At 28.9% G+C, this 18,143-nt stretch overlaps 3 protein-coding genes across 4 annotated transcripts in view; all 3 read left to right on the forward strand.

Moving 5' to 3' along the window:
* Nucleotides 1–3,200, forward strand: part of LOC106340823 — a 5,503-nt gene extending 2,303 nt beyond the window's left edge. The window contains exons 6-8 of one of the 2 annotated variants that reach the window (XM_013779658.1): nucleotides 2,478–2,624; nucleotides 2,783–2,969; nucleotides 3,086–3,139. In XM_013779658.1, the coding sequence (XP_013635112.1) occupies nucleotides 2,478–2,624; nucleotides 2,783–2,969; nucleotides 3,086–3,105 (354 nt within the window). In that variant the 3' untranslated portion in view covers nucleotides 3,106–3,139. Of the gene's footprint in view, nucleotides 1–2,477; nucleotides 2,625–2,782 lie in introns of both variants that reach the window. The other variant, XM_013779657.1, reaches the window with a different exon arrangement.
* Nucleotides 3,201–4,054: 854 nt separating this feature from the next.
* On the forward strand, nucleotides 4,055–6,116 carry LOC106336708. The gene is made up of 2 exons (XM_013775625.1): nucleotides 4,055–4,207; nucleotides 4,399–6,116. The coding sequence occupies exons 1-2, from the start codon at nucleotides 4,114–4,116 to the stop codon at nucleotides 5,919–5,921; spliced, it is 1,617 nt and encodes a 538-aa protein (XP_013631079.1). The 5' UTR covers nucleotides 4,055–4,113; the 3' UTR covers nucleotides 5,922–6,116.
* An 8,879-nt stretch (nucleotides 6,117–14,995) lies between these two features.
* On the forward strand, nucleotides 14,996–17,366 carry LOC106337849. The gene is made up of 9 exons (XM_013776958.1): nucleotides 14,996–15,145; nucleotides 15,236–15,322; nucleotides 15,406–15,615; nucleotides 15,899–16,063; nucleotides 16,169–16,226; nucleotides 16,427–16,569; nucleotides 16,694–16,786; nucleotides 17,135–17,268; nucleotides 17,336–17,366. The coding sequence occupies exons 1-9, from the start codon at nucleotides 14,996–14,998 to the stop codon at nucleotides 17,364–17,366; spliced, it is 1,071 nt and encodes a 356-aa protein (XP_013632412.1).
* Nucleotides 17,367–18,143: the final 777 nt, after the last annotated feature.

The following is an 18,143-nucleotide window of genomic DNA, read 5'->3' on the forward strand; positions in this document are numbered from 1 at the left end:
TTATTATTCAAAATAATTAATTGTCATATATACTTTAGCCACATTAGACAATTCTGTAATCTTCATTTAAGGAAATAATAAATGACATTAATAATGAATTTATGATTAGTTTAATAAAAAGCTTATTATATAATTAGATGGACCAATTTCTCTAATAATTCTAAGAATCATCATAGTGATGACACGTGGGTACAAAAATAAGTTGTAATGTTTCACAAATAATATATAGGAGTATATCAGTAATTAATTTTTAAATTAAACTATTAATATGATGTTACATTTTTAAAGAAATAAACAAAATAAGTAATTAATATATAATTAGTACAATTTCATCAACAAATTTTAAAAAATATGAAATTTTCAAAATAATATTATATACTTAAAATTTGATATTAAATATATATATATATATATATATATATATATATTTAATATCAAATTTTAAGTATATAATATTATTTTGAAAATTTCATATTTTTTAAAATTTGTTGATGAAATTGTACTAATTATATATTAATTACTTATTTTGTTTATTTCTTTAAAAATGTAACATCATATTAATAGTTTAATTTAAAAATTAATTACTGATATATATATATATATATAGCATAATGGAAATATAATTATATGTATATTTTCTTAATATTCATATATTTTCTTAGGAATGATATTGTTTATTTGTTTCTGTTAGGAAATATCACATATGAGTAAATTTAGGATATTTAGGTAAGTTTCTAATCTAATCTATTAGTTTATGGTTTTATTTTTATCTACCATTAACAAGTCATAATAAGATCATTTAAAGAATTAATTAATATGATATATTTGATTATTTACATTAATAATAAACTAACTATAAATTTAAATTTTATTATTTTTAGTTATAACAAATTTTTTTGAGAAAGAATCTAACAAAATTTTATTGAAAATTTTAAATACTTTTATAAAATAACATATTAATTAATTTCTTAATTAGTAATATATTATTGTTTTAAATCAATGTTAACTAAAATTTTATTATAAAATAAGAAAATAGAAATTATATACTTTTTATAAATTCTATGATTATATTATGAATTATATAAAAATATAAGTGTTATGAATTAAATATGACAAAATTATATTAAATAGGTAAATTCTATAATTATTTAAATTGTTTCATTTAAATAAATTATCACTTATCATTAAAATGAGTAAAAGTTTGTAAACTATATAATATTTTTATACAAAAATAAATTTATTAACATAAGTTAAACTTTTATATCTATAACTATATATTATCTTTTACTTATATCAACAAAATATAATAGTATATAATAACCTTTAGTTCATATAATATTTTTAAAATATGGTATTAGAAAACTATGAAGTTTTTGTAATTTATTTAAAATATTAATGACAAATCCTATTTTAATGATAAATTATTATTTATTTTAATTATAAAGAATATGTTGAGAAACATTTAGAAAATATTACCAAAAATTCAAATATTTGTTTTATAAAATAATGTATTAATGTAATAACAAAAACAAATTCATAATTCATGTAATCTTCCAAAATAAAAAATAGTAGTGTATTTTTCAAAGTTTTCTTGAAAAAAATAAATTTTGAAAATAAATATTCAAACTCAAAATGATAATATTTCAATTTTTACAAAAGATAAAATCATAGATAATAAAGAATATTTTTTTGAAATGAACCAAGAAAAAACAAACTATACATGTTGAAAAAATTAAAGTAATCTAGTATTTTGAAATCTTAATGAAAAATGAAAATAAAAATTAATATTATAATATCCAAAATTATCATATACGAATAAAAGTTTCTAAAATAATAGGGCTATATTATTTAAACAAAACAATGTTTCTTCTTATAAAATCCCGTAAGATACTAAAATAATATATGTTAACGTATATTTTCTAAAACATAACATGTAAATATAAATTATCTTAACCATATTTATTTTCTATAATATAAATAAATTTTAAGATGTATTATAGCAAAATATATAAATTAAAGAAAACACATATTTTTTAAGGAGGTTATTTATTTGAGCATTTCATATTGTTATTTTATTGTACCTAACTCGAAAATATATTAGTAAGCAATAAAAATTAATAATAAAGTAAAATGTACTAAACAAATTACTATATATTAATAACGCCGAATAATAAATATAAATAATAATATTATAGAGTTACACAATATATAATACTAAAATAAAAATTATATATTTTAAAAATTATAATAATATCAAATACATTTATAAAATGAAAAAATATCCGCACAAACGTGCGAGTTAAAATCTAGTATTATTATTATAACATGATCAAGACTTCAATTTTTGTGTGTTTTCCCTTCTATAAATCTCTTTCTAAATTCGTAATCAGAACATTCGTTATCTTTTTATGCAAATATATTAGTATCTATAAACATAGAAACTAATCATTGTCAAACAATTTTTTTTCCTTAAATAGCGTGATGGGTATCAAACAACAGGGTGTTACAACCTTCTCTGCTCCGGTTTCGTTCAGACAAGTAATGAATATTCAGTAGGTGGAGCTTACACCACCGTGTCAAGCTACGGTGGAACTCAGTACGAAATCTCCATACTTATATATAAGGTAATAACATAGTTTCAATTTTTACCTCAACATATGGAGTTCTTATATTCAAGGTAACTTGAGTCGCAAGATATACATATACATATATATATATATATATTTTTTTTTTGATATACATTTTTTTTATCTAACCTAAAATTGTTAATTGCAATCATTAGGACCGAGAAACAGGAAACTGGTGGCTAAGCCTTTTCAATGACATTATAGGTTACTGGCCTGGCTCGTTATTCACTTCACTAGAAGATGGAGCTACGATAGTACAATGGGGAGGTGAAATCGTTAACCTGGAGACGGGTGGGAAACACACGAGCACGGACATGGGAAGTGGGTATTTTGCAGATGAAGGTAATAAGAAAGCAAGCTATTTCAGGAATCTTCAGATAGTTGATGGAACTAATACTCTGAGAGAACCAAAGAGTCTTTACTACTCTGCTGATAAGCAAAACTGTTACAATGTGAAGACAGGAACTGCTGGAACTAATTGGGGGATTAATTTCTTCTATGGTGGTCCCGGTCGTAACGTTAAGTGTCCTTGATTTAGCTTTTGTGGTATTCATATACATGTCTATATTTGAATAATAATATGTTTATCCGCTGGTGTGCCTATGTGAGTTTGCAACTTTGCATATGATAATAAAAGAAAATAAGTTATTGAAGAAAAATTCCACGTCAAGAGAGATGATCGCAATATTGCATCTATCAATTGATATCAATCTGGTTACAGCTTCCGAAGAATTGAAATAATACGAGCAGAATAAAGACGCATTTACTGAAAGTTAGCTAGAAATTCCGTTGTTTTAGATGAATTTTAAGAAAACGTTATAAAATACACGTTTTAATAAAGATTATATACGTTTAGATTAAACCATGTACGTTATTCTCTGACCTCTTGAGGAACCGTTGGTCTCATTTTCTTGGTCTTTATATATAAACTGACTAATTAATATTATCACTTAGGATGAAATACAAGTACAACGCAAGAATACGTTGTATATAAACAATACCATTTAATGATTTAAAAAACTAACATTTTTATCTTCATATAATTCTTTATGAAATGTACACAATAAGTATTTGTCAATATCCCTATGAAACATTAATAACATTAGAACGTTGTAGTTACATTATTTTCAACAAAGAATTCTCAAGAAAAATCCAAATAATCTCTCAGAATAACAAGAAAACAATATAATAGTTAAGACGTGCGAAACCTTTCTCAAGTATGTTGCAAATCATGATGATTGAATCAAAGTCTACACAACCTAACAGTGACTTGCGATGACTTTTCGTTTCACAATAAATACTTGACATGTGCTGTTTCTCTCCAGATAACCTAATCTTTGAAGTTTTTGTATATGTGGTTGATCTAACTCGACCAACAACATTGATTCTGTCCCCACTTCCCTTTAAGCCTGTCTATACCACGACAACACAATATCAATTACAAAGTCATTATTTCTCTACGATTTTTGGATTTGTGAATATCAAAATGGGTAACATTTCCTCTGCTCAAAGTTCATCACCATCTTTGCCGATTGATTCCACCTTTGATCTTCCATCTCCATTGCCATCTTGGCCTTCAGGTTCATTCTTTGATTTTTAATGTTCATCCTCTATTTAGCTATGTTTTGTCTATGTATTTTTAGAATTTTTTTTTTTTGAAAAAGGGCTAAAAACATTCGAAAAATACATAGAACAATATATAGCTTTACATAAAAACTTACATGTATTTTTTTGAATGTCTTATAAGATTTTAACGTGAATGAATTTACAGGAGAGGGATTTGCAAAGGGGGTAATAGATTTGGGAGGTCTTGAAGTTTTCCAAGTAACAAAGTTTAACAAAGTATGGACTGTATACGAAGAAGGACAAGATAATCTTGGAGCCACTTTCTTTGAGCCGTCTTCACTACCTGAAGGCTTCTCCCTTCTCGGTTTCTACGCTCAACCCAATAACCGCAAGCTTTTTGGATGGACACTTGTCGGAAAAGACATCTCCGGCAACTCTTTAAGACCACCGGTTGATTATCTTCCTCTTTGGAGCGGCAAATCTACAAAGGTAGAGAACAATAAGGACCAAACTGGATACTTTTGGCAGCCTGTGCCTCCTGATGGTTACAGTGCAGTGGGTCTAATCGTGACCACCACGGCTGAGAAACCTCCCCTAGACAAGATCCGTTGTGTCCGTTCTGACCTAACGGATCAATCCGAGCCGGACGCTCTCATATGGGAATCTAATGGGTTTAGCGTTTCGAGTTCTAAGCCTGTTAACAGAGGAACACAAGCCTCTAGTGTATGTGTTGGTACGTTCACTTCAAATCCAACCCTAGCTTGTCTGAAAAACAACAAGTTCGACTTTTCTTGCATGCCAAGCAAGGTCCAGATCGATGCTCTGTTTAAAACTTACGCTCCTTTGATCTACTTCCACAAAGATGAGAAGTATCTCCCATCGTCTGTCAACTGGTTCTTCAGCAACGGTGCCTTGCTTTACAAGAAAGGCGAGGAATCAAACCCGGTTCCGATCGAACCAAACGGCTCAAATCTTCCTCAAGGCGAGGCCAACGACGGTCTTTACTGGTTAGACCTACCGGTTGCTTCTGACGCAAGAAAACGAGTACAAGGCGGAGATTTACAGAGTATGGAAGTGTATCTTCACATAAAACCTGTTTATGGTGGAACCTTAACAGATATAGCTGTCTGGATGTTTTATCCGTTCAATGGCCCTTCACGAGCAAAGCTCAAGCTCGCCACAATCCCGTTGGGGAGAATAGGCGAACACATTGGAGATTGGGAACATTTCACTCTCCGGATAAGTAACTTCAGCGGCAAGTTACAGAAGATGTACTTGTCACAACATAGCAAAGGAAGCTGGATCTATCCTCCGGAGATCGAGTTTCAAAGTGGTGGAAACAAACCGGTGGCTTACGCTTCTTTAAACGGACATGCAATGTATGCTAAACCAGGACTTGTGTTGCAAGGCAGAGACGATGTAGGGATCAGGAACGATACAGGAAAGAGTGAAAAGGTGTTTGATACTGCGGTTAGGTTTAGGGTTGTCTCGGCTGAGTATTTGAAAGAAGTGGAGGAGCCTGCGTGGTTGAACTATATGAGACATTGGGGACCAAAGATTGATTATGGTCGTGAAGATGAGATTAGAGGTGTGGAGAAGATTGTTGTTGGAGAGAGTCTAAAGAGTATGTTCAGGAGTGCGGTTAATGGATTGCCTAATGAGGTTTTCGGAGAGGAAGGACCTACGGGTCCGAAGCTGAAGCGGAACTGGTTAGGTGATGAAGATTGAATCTCTTCTGTTGTTGTTTCTTTTTCATTTTAAAGTTTGGTTTTGTGAATCTGTTATCATCTGTGTCTTTGTCTACTTGGTATGAATGATCACGTTAGAAAATATTTCGTAAGGCAGTTGTTTAAACTCCATGCTTACTGCCAATAATTGTTATTTGAACAGTAATTACAGATATCTAATTTATGTTACCCGTTATTATTATTTTTTTACCCGTTATTTGTTTCGAGTCTCGACTATGATTTGTTGGTGACTTAGAGCCCGCGTCTGACAACAATTTGCTTAGCCATGTTACGCGTTTAATCACGAACGATGATATGATGAACTCATGGGTCCAATTAATGTCTTCGTTGATTTTACTTTGATAGCTAATTTGGTCCCCATTGTTCTCTACAACCCGTCGTACTGTTTTTATATTATACAGTGTTTTATGCGGATTTATATAATTCGAACAAATTATAACGTTTAGGCGGACATTATGCGGTGTACGGGAATACCTAGACGGATTTTTAAGCTTTAATATTCAAAAAATATACTATTAATATTATTATTATATTTTATTAATGTTATTATTTATATTACTTTTACTTATTTTATGTATTTATATGATTGTAGATATTAGTATAATTGTTGCAAAATCATTTTAAATTTATCAACTTTATATATTTAAAATGGTTTTAATTTGTATAATTTAAAACTATTTATATATGTTAAACTATATACTTATACATAAAATTGGATTTAAAATATATTTATGTTTAATTTTTTTCAATAATAATGTATATATATTAATCTTATACTTATATTTCGTGTAAAAATATATATCCGTATATACTCTGTTTAGGCGTCCGTTTATACGGTTAGACGCTATACAATCTTCTAACGCGGACGCCAACACTGATAAGTAGAGAAAAGTGATTGCTTTGATGTCGTTTATTTCATGCGTCAGCTTTCATTGTTTCTGAAGTTATGAGGGGTTGTGATGATGTTTAAGTCACGAGTCAATTTTCATTAACGGTCTAAATGTAACCACTATTTTTTAATCTAAACTAAACTAGATTTTTTTGAATGTCCTTCAACACTTCAGGTTTGGGCTCTATCCAAGATACCATCAAACCCAACTATTTTCCCCACAAGCTCCCTTTTTACAAATGTGGATCATCTCTTTTGGCGAGTATTTCCGCAGATGGAGGATCATCAGTTTGTGTGGATACTATGGTATATCTGGAAAGGAAGGAATAATAAAGTTTTTAGTAATTTGGATATAGATCCTCGAGATACGCTCAAATTGGCAGAAACAGAGTCAACACTTTGGGTTGAGGCACATGTACTAAAGGAAAACAAGAGAGTATTACCGGTCGAGCCTACAACCTTTCCATTGATCCCAGGAAGATGGTGCTTCACAGATGGCTCTTGGAAGGAAAATGATACTTTCTCAGGACAAGGTTGGCTCAGTACTTTAGAAGGTTTTGATGGGCTGTTGGGGGTGAGGAATGTCCGGGCTTGTCCCACTCCTCTGCATGCGGAGATAGAAGCTCTATTATGGGCAATAGAATGTATGAAAAACTTACGTCAATTTCATGTTACATTTGCAACAGATTGTTCTCAATTTGTGAAGATGGTTTCAGAACCAGAAGAATGACCAACATTTGCAAATTATTTGGAAGATATCAAGACCCTGAGAGAAAGTTTCATTAGATCAGAGATCATCTATGTACCAAGGACGCAAAACTCAAAGGCGGATAGTCTAGCACGCAGTGTTAGGAAACAACCGTCTTTCGTCGTTCACATGGATCAGGATCTCCCGGTGTGGTTCACAGAGTCAATATGAGTCTGTAATTGACGACAAAAAAAAAAGTTGTTGGATCTTTTCATTAGACTTAACTATTTTTTTGGTCTCACCATATATTTCTCTAACAATACAATAATTAATCAATTACCTTTTGTTTCTCTAACTATAAAATAATCAATGCTCTTATTTATTATTTAACTTACTATGATACACCAAAGATTTATACATCTATACTATTAAACCAGAATCCCTATTAGAATTCTGTTATTGGTTTTTCAAGTTATTACAACGCTATGCCATTATCTTTTTAATTTCTCTTCTTTTTATAGAAAATCATGCTTTTCATTGAAGTGATCATAACAATTCTTAACAAAAATATAGGAACTTCCAAAATCCCTATTTAATTCATTGGTTATCAAATTTTAGAAAGTTAAAACAGAGAAAAATTATAAAGGTATGAAACAAATTTCGATCCCTATATTTTGTGAATCTAGTAACTTAACAGTTTAGTCAATTGAAAAAAATAGTAGGTGTTTTGCGTAATTATATTATATAAAGAAATATATATTATCTTTACACTGTTATAATTTTGAACAATAATTAGAAATTTAAAATTTTAATTTCAAATATTTGGATAATCAAAAATTTCAGTATATATTTTGAGAAGATATGTGAGATTTAAAATAGTTAAAAAACATAAATCTTAGTCATTAAAAATCTTTCTCTTACAGAAAAGAATATCATAATTAATTCAGATAATTAGTTGTAAAATTACTTTATATTTTAGTTTAACACATGAAAAACCAAAAATACTCTAGCTCTCAAGAGAAAAAAAAGGGAGAGTGTATTTTTTGTGTAACTCCAATATGACCAATACAATCATCAAATATCTTTTGTAAACAGTTTTGTGTGGACTTTAAAAACATAAAGTTTATAATAATTCCTTACTTACAAATATAATTTTTTTATATAATAATATATAACCATTAAATTTATTTCTATAAAAAATGCTAAAGTATTTTATTTAGTTATATATAACTAATTGATAAAAGAAATTGATAAAACATGTATATTCTTTCTCTAATTCTACATTATGTAGAGATGGTCATTTTTATTGAAATTTTTTACTAAATTTATCTTAACATTTTAAAAACACATAAAACTAATTAGTTCGCATTTTTTTGTCATCAACATAAACAGACTATTAGTAACACAAAAAGTACATGTACCTTGACAAACAAATAAAATTTAAATACATAAGAATATAAAAATACCAAGAACACAAAAAACATATTTTACTATTCTTCCCTCGTGTTCCTTTATTTATGTCTGCTTTTTTTTTTATTAAAAATAAGCATGCTAATTTTATTATAATCCAAGCTATATGAATTATATTAATATAATATTAACTCTGGAAAAATCATGTGAAAAATACTTTGATTAATATAATTAAATGACTTACCATATAATAAATTAAATGAATTACCAAATAATATAATTTTAAATGACTTACCATATAATAATGTTAATTCATCTGTTTATATTAATATATGAATTAAATAAACATTTTCTTGATTAATATACGTTTAAATAACTTACCATATAATTTTTATGTTTTAAAATATTAAAATATTTTAATCATTTCTAAAAGTGATAACTCATATATGATATCACATTATCATTGGAAAATGGTTGGATTTTTTTTAGAATTATATATTTGACTGTTTTGCATTCATTTGACACATTTTTATACTATATATATGAATGAGTAAATTTAATTAATATTATTAAGTTTAAATTAATTAGTTTTCTAAAATCTATGATTTATTTTATTCACTACTAATATAAACATAATAAATAATGTTTTTATAATTGTTTCTATAGTATCATATGTATTTATATGTATCTTATCAATTTATATAATGTAATCTAAATATTTAATTATTTATATAAACAAATTATGTTAATTCATGTAGATTTAAGATGCTTAATTGTATGCTTGGAAACATATATTAGATTAGATAATTCTATGAATAGTTTCTATGAGTGACAAATTAGCATAAATCACTAAAGTGACTTCTTAATTAATATATAGGAGGATTTTATAGCGAGTATAATCATAAAAATCCTAAAACAAATCGATCATATTCCCTACATATTTTCTTCATTTAACAAGTAGATTTTTTTTTGTTTTCTCAGGAAAAAACAAGTAGATTTTTTAGGCAAGTTTAAAAGATTTGATCACACCAATAATCTAGGAATTTCCAAAACTAATCGTGTATATTCCAAAAATATATATTCTTCATGTAATAGCTTTATATAAAATGAAATATTAATCCTAGAAATACATCAAAATAGGCGAGTAGATTCAAGCAAAGGATTCATACCTGGATACAAGCAACCTGTGAAAAGAATAACCTTAACTTTCCAAATCTTTTCAAACCCAGTTCTGGTGCACCGGGTCCATGTCAGCAATGTAGCAATTTAAAGTTCATGAGGTAATAATGATCAATCAAAACTAATCTATAAGGCTTTCAATCTTTTATTGATGCTAACATTTTCAACAGGTTTAGCAAACGATACTTGTGACATTTAAGAAGATATTCCATATATATTAAAAAAAGAAACATTTAAAAAGTTATAACATGTAGTTTGTACTAATTAAAAAATTGTCCAGCTGAGTTGTCACGTAATTGAAATGCTAATTTTGTTTACGTGGCGGCTTGAGAATCAATTGAAAATTTTGTTAGTCCAAAATTAAATTGCTAGGAAATGTAATATTATATAGTATTTTCATTATAGATCATTCATTTATTAAATTGAAATGATTATATATTCCTTCCTTAAATAAAATTTAGGGAATTGCCTAATGTGATTAAGATCTATATGGCAATTAATGATTTTAAATAATAAAGATTGCTAACAATCTATATACTTTCTATCATTTTTGTTTAATTATTTATTATTACAATAAATTACATAATTACATTAATCATATGATAAAAATTTAGATTTTTTGTATATGTTGTATTTTGAATTTTTCAAAACGAGTATAAATTAATAAAACTGTTAAAAATCTCACATAAACTTTTGTGATCAATGTTTAAATTTTTTCATTAATAAGATGCAATGATTATAATATCATATGAATAAATAACTTTATTTTAGTAGGTGTTTATGTTAATATATATATATATATATATATATATGTATATATATATATATATATATATTTCATATCGTTTAAATTAAACTATACATCATATCAAAATACATATTTATATTTTGATATATGCGTTGAACATATATTAAAATTTTAATATTTTAATTTTGAAATCTTCATTTTTTTTAAATAATTATAAATTATTGAAACCACTGAATATTTCACATTAAAAAAAAATCATTGTTGTAAAATTTTGTTACACAAATATGCAAATAATCACAAAATCATATGAGTAGAAACCTTATTTAATAAATATCTATATTAAAATTATACTATATATCTATGTTAATATCATTTAGGTTCTTATGCGATAAGTGATTTTTTGACCTAAAATATTTTTTTAAATGGGATCACCTCATCAGTAAACAAATTATGTTGTCCACTTGCTCCATCAACTTTCATTGCCTCTATAATCTTCAAACAATAGATTTTCTTTATATTTCTTTTAACCACATTTTAAAATATGCTATGGAAAGAGATACTTGGTATTATCTTTGTAAATATAATATTTTACATTAAACTAAAAAAATTAATACAAGGAACTTTTTATAAAAAAGCAACTCCTCAGAATTATTTTGTATGACTATAAAAATAAAGCTTTGTAAATTAAGTCCCTACACTAATGAAAATTTGTAAAACATAAAACATTAACAAAATTAAAAAATATTAGCTATCAAATATTAAACACATAAGGTTATAATTAAAAAACTAGGTGATAAGTCGCGCCTTGCACGGGATGTGATTATTTGTTTCGTTATTTTTTTAATAAGGAGATATTAAATCGGTTTAATCTGGGTATCGGTTTTGTTTTAGGTTGTTTTTTTTTAGTCTCCTAAAATATACTTATAATTCTAAATCAATATTTATTTTGGTTTGTTCGGTTCAAATTGTTGATGTTTTTGGTTTTTTCCGGTGATAACCAAAAAATATTATTATTTGTTTGGTTTTAGTTTATATGAATTTTAGATAGTCTTGATGTCGAACCAATGATTTTATAATCTTTCTAAACATATAATAGTTAAATAAAAGGAAAATAAAATAATTAAGATAAATCATTTCACTATAATTTAGTCGATACTGAAAGAAGCATTAAAAAAAATTTTCCAACTTCTAAAAGAATTAGATACTTCAGTTATAGTGACTATTTAGTTATATAGGTGTTCACGCCAATGTCCACTTGTATCTATATGTAAAGTATATAAAAGTATATAAAAGTGGTTGGTAAATATATATAAAGACATTGTTAATGAATATTAAATAACATTTTTATTTAGAATAACACATGAAATATAAAATTCTTAAAATGAAATTAATTAAAAATAAAATAAGCCTAGACATTAGTGAATTTTATTTCATATAAAGAAAATAATTGTATCCGTAAACAGGGGTGGACACAGATCGAATATCCAGGTATTTGGAGCTATTAGTGACGATTCGATCCGTAGCCACCCGGATATTCGATGTCCCGGATATCCGATTTTTTTTAGAATTTTCACATATATCCGATTTGATCCGTAAATAAAATAAATTTTAAAAATAAATGAAAAATCTAAAAATAATAATATTTCATTACAAAATAAATTATTATTTAACTTTTTAAATTCTAATACCTAATATAATAAGTTTAATACATAAAAATATTGTAAAAATTATATAAACTATAATCTATATAACTTAGATATAATTCTTTAAATATATGTATATATATGCATATAACAGATTGAATCGATATACATTCCTAAAAATATTAGTATTTTTTTTTGCTTTGTTTTTACATATATTGCATTTTAGTATTTGATTTTCTTCGTAGTGTTACGGATATCCCACTACAAGAAAATATGTTTATAGCTACAAATTAGCTACAAAAATTTTGTGACTATATTTTTCAAGCCACAAAAAGCCATAAAACTAGCAACAATTTTTAAAAACCAAAATCTGTAGCTATTCTGTAGATATATGTTGCTAATTAGCTGTAAATTACATTTTGTAGCTATTCGAAGAAAATAAGTCACAATTAGTGTCTTTATACTGAAATCGATTAAGGGTTTAATCAATCTCTGCATTATTGGGTGAATTATTCCTGTGACAGAGAAGCCCTTTATTCTCATGGACGGCGGCGGTGGGAGACGTCTTCGGTAGGACTGAACGGGAGGGGTAACATGACTTCTGTGAGTCTATCTCTCTCTCTCTCTCCATCCGAACACAACTTTTGTTGATGTTATTCTCTTTATCTCTGGTAGGCATAGATGTGTATTTGTGTTCCTATTTGGCTATTTCAGTTGATTACGCTGGATTTGTTTGGTTATTGCTTATTGATAACATTGGTTTGTTTATTTATGTCTATCATTCTGCTTCTTTGAATGCTGAGTTTGGACATGTTAGGTCTCTTGCCAATGTATGTCTGCAGTTTGTTTTCGGTTGTATTGATGGATGTATGTCGGATTATATATCCCTATTCTTATCATTTTCCTACTGTTATATCTCTTGGTTTGGATTTCTATGAAACTCTATTTGTTTTGGTATTCTGATTCTATTGAGTAGTATTGTGTATGGCTTGTTTCTGAGAAGGCCTCTACTTAACTCTACCATAAGTTTGAGGTTCTGAGTTTTCAAGTTTGCTAATATCTTACTGATTTTTCTTATAGCAGGAGCTGTATGTGAACATCAGTTGGCCTTTGTACCAAAACATGTTTATGCTTTTGAGGTACGGATTTGTGAATTGAGCTTCATTGTATTTTTGTAAGAGTTTGTTTTTGCTCTGGCCTTGAATGACTTAGTGACTGATCATGATTCTGTTTTAGGTTCACTCACACTGGGCTCCAAGAAATTTGGCCTATGGTCACGAGGTATGCTCAGTTCTCTGGTTTTGTTTTAGTTGTTAGAATAATTTCAGTTGGTGCTAATCTTATGCTTTTCTAATTTGTAGGTGCCTAGAGTTGTGTCATCTCTTAGCGAAGAAGAGCAAGATGCACTTATGAAGAACATTAGGAGGAGAACAACACCACAACCAATAAAATCCTTGCTGATATCAAAATGAAATGTTTTTTTTTAGTTAAGATCGATCATAGCTACATATTTGTAGATTTTTGTTTTTGAAACTATGTGTGTACATTTAAATTAATTCTTAATAAAGATTAAATTTAGCATTTTTATATATTACAAATTAATTTAATTATATAATTATATTTTCAAAAAATAATAATTTATAATATAGCAACAATTATATATGATTATTTGTATTTAATATAGCTGCGGTTTTGTTTGTAGCTATTAGTGGTTAATGAAGCTACAAAATACGGTTTCTTACTATTTGTGGATATTACCCACAAAATATCATTGTGGCTAGGTTGTAGAACTCCCGCCGCAAACAGCCACAAACGACCGATATCCACAAGCTTATAGCTGCAAAAGTTGCCACAAAAATAGCTACGAAAAGCTACTGAATTTAGGTCATAGCCACCAAAACAATTGTGGCTATAGACAGTTTTTCTTGTAGTGTCCGTATTTTTTTGGTTCGAATCAAAACGAATCAAAACAAAAATTTATGAATATTTTTCCCAGGCTATCCGTAAATAATAATAATAATATATGTATAACTGGATTCTCGAAAAAATCTGGAGATTGTGAGTTTTGTTGGAACTTTACATGTGACTTTTATATTTAAAAACAAAACGTAAATTACATAGTGTGAAACACATTTATGTAGAGTTTGGGTGAGAAACTCTCTACACGTGACACGTTAGCATGCTCATTCTCAAATCACTATGAAGCTGACACATGTTTATTATAGTGTGAACACATTTATTACAATGATTATCCTTTAATATATATAAGGGATATTTGACTTTTTAATTTAGGTTTTAAAGGAAACAAATCTCACACTTTTAAAGCGCGGATCAAAATCTAGTAGTAGATTAAAATTTGATTCTAAATTAATAGATTAGATTCCTAATTTGTAGAATATTTGAGCAATCTACTTCTATAAATTCCAATTGTAGTTCACATAAATTTTCAAATATACTAAAGAGTATAGGTCCTAAATATTATAATTAACCATAATAAATGGGAATGGCCGGTTTCACGATAGCACTGATGATGATAGGGGTGATAATCTCTCCTTGTGTATATGGAAAAGAGTTCTCCGATCACCAGGAAATCGAAGTAGAAAAACTTTTGAAACTGCTCAACAAGCCTGCTCGTAAATCCATTAAGGTACAAATTCCACATTCATAAACTCATTGCTTTGATTATTCGCGGAAAACTGTACTGTGGTTGAATGTTTCACTTTATTCTTTGTTACAGAGTGAAGATGGAGATATAATAGATTGTGTCCCAATACATAGTCAACCAGCTTTTGATCATCCTCTACTTAAAAACCACACCATCCAGGTTTGACTTCATTTACGATCTATCTTTAATTTGTTTATATATACATGCATGGTGATGTTGAAACATCATATTTTCGCATGTAGATGAGACCGAGCTTTATACCGGAAAGTACGTCTATGTACATCAAGACAAATCCTACTCAGGTGTGGCACAAGAATGGAAGATGCCCAGAAAATACAGTTCCGATAAGAAGAACGAAGAAAGAAGATATCTTACGCTCAAAATCCAATGAGAGTTTTGGGAAAAAGACGACCTCAAGCGTCCCCGAAGATAATCTAAGTAACAACCACGAGGTACACCTTTCATCAGAGACGTTTGGACTTTGGACATAACCACACTGAAATCTCAAGAAATTTTTTTTTTGAGTTAATATACATGGATATAAATTCTAACTTATTATTTTCTTAGAACACAAATTGCCAAATAGTTTTTAAAAAAAAATTGTATTATTTTTTTTACTAAAATATTTATAAGACTCTAAAATCTAGAGGCCGGTCTGCCTTTTGTCCTTATGTCAATTACTCGGCTTCTCTTGTTTCTTAATAACACTTCTCCCTTTTTTTGGAGCTGTTTTAGTACGCGATTATGAACTCCAGGCGAGGAAAGTATTTCGGGACAAAATTTCTAGTGAATGTCTGGAAGCCAGAAGTTCAAGTTCGCAGCAACGAGTTCAGCTTGGCTCAGACTTGGCTCGCGTCTGGAGATGGCGCTAATATTAACACAATTGAAGCTGGTTTGCAGGTCTTGTCTTCTTAGTCCTCCATCCTAATTACTTAAATCTTGTTCATATTTTTAAATTATATCTTAACTAACACTACCTTTGTTTTCCTTAATCTTAATCTATAGGTTTATCCAGACATATATGGTGATAATAATACAAGATTATTTGTTTTCTGGACGGTAAGTTCTCATTTCTACCCTTAACATATTAAAAAGCTAATCATTCAAAAGTTTAAACTTGACTGTTTTTTTTGTAGAACTTAGGTTTAGAATCTTGTGATTAATATTTAGATTTAGATTGTTTATTACATTTTAAATAGAGACAATTATTAAAGCCAATAAGTTACAGACGATAATAGAATTTTTTATTTTTCAGAAAATAAGCCGATGCCTATAAAAATGGGTGCTACAACACCAAATGCCCAGGTTTCGTTCAAACGAGCAGTCTTATCACTGTAGGTGGAGCATACAATACCGTCTCACAATACGACGGAGTTCAATACGAGCTCTCTGTACTTATATGGAAGGTACTAAATATACGAACATAGATAATTTCATTATTAATATGGGATATAACTGACTTGTCTGTCCCCTATGTTAATTATATCGATCGGCATCTCAACCCCGAAATGGACTGTCCATTATATCTAGAGCGGCGAAAACTGGTGGCTAAGGGTTGGTGAAGAGCTTGTCGGCTACTGGCCTGGCGCGTTGTTTACTTCGCTAGGAGATGGAGCTACGAGAGTTCTGCTGTATTTTTTTGAATTTTTCCAAAAAAATGAAAATAGTTTAGTAAATTATTATGATATTTTTATTTTGTAAATACTTATTTTGCACAAAGATAATCGAGTGTATATATGGGAGGCGCCAAATGAGGATTATACCAAATGCAATTTTGGTTTCTCATGGTCTAAGAAAAAGATGTTAGGGGAGTCTTCGGTCTTAAGAAACTGCAGGGGAGAAACTTTACTCCACCGCAGAAGGGCCTTTGGGAACATTGGGTCCTTCCTGGACGGCAAGTTCATCTCCATGATGTGGGCTATTGAGGCCATGCGAAGCCACCATGTTGATAAAGTTGAATTTGTGACATAGTCTGTGGATGTGGTTGGAGCGGTTGTACGTCCAAAGGCTTGGCCAGCATTCCGGTACCAGGGATCGGAGTTGAGGAAAGCTTTGGCTGGTTTTATTGAAGGGATTGTGGCTGATGTTTCTTCTCGGGTAAACAGGTACGTGCCCAAAAAATTGCAAAGAGTGTAACAATGGAGATGAGATGTCAGTCATATGTTGTCCAAGGCATATCCCAATGGCTGCCGGAGTTATTTGAAGCTGATAAACATAGGCGATGATGGGTTTGAACTGACTTTGGAATGGTTTTGTCGGGATGACGAATGGGAGCTTCATGCTATGTTTTTTTCACTTGTTAGTATTAGTTTTGTTTTTTTGTTCTGGAAACGATGAATATTGCTGGTCGGGTGGCTCTTACTCGCCAGTTTTAATTTAATCAGAGTTTTTAAAAAAATACAAAGAAACAAATATCATTTATAAGGTTTTAATAACTTCAGTTTAAACTATTAAAATAGATCCTCATTTTATGAGCATTTCCACTAAAAAATATATTCAAATTGGACCCCTAAATGCAAAATAAATATGCAAAAAATTGAACCTTGTGTATTTCGCACCTTGGCACATGCCGACAGACGACACTGGTTGAGTGGTTTCATTACACAAGATGATATGATTAACTCATTGAATCAATAGCTTCTTTGATTTTACTTGGTAGTTTAGAGGTCACATACTTTGCATTGTTATGGATTACATATGTAAATGACCATTACGAATTGGACAAATCTCCAAAATAACACATTTCTAAGTTTATGTCACAAAAATAGTTTTCAAAAACTAAAATGACCAAAATAACATTTTATCTTTTTTGAAAATTTTAATTTTTTTATTTTTCAAAATTTGAAATCTTATTCCAAAACCTCATTTCTCAACTCTAAACTATAAACCCTGAACCCTAAACCCTAAACTCTAAACCCTAAACCATAAACCCTAAACTCTAAACTCTAAACCCTAAACCCTAAACCCTAAATCCTAAACC

The sequence above is a fragment of the Brassica oleracea genome, chromosome C4, assembly GCF_000695525.1.
Source record: "Brassica oleracea var. oleracea cultivar TO1000 chromosome C4, BOL, whole genome shotgun sequence".
In the NCBI taxonomy this organism is placed as follows: Eukaryota; Viridiplantae; Streptophyta; class Magnoliopsida; order Brassicales; family Brassicaceae; genus Brassica; species Brassica oleracea.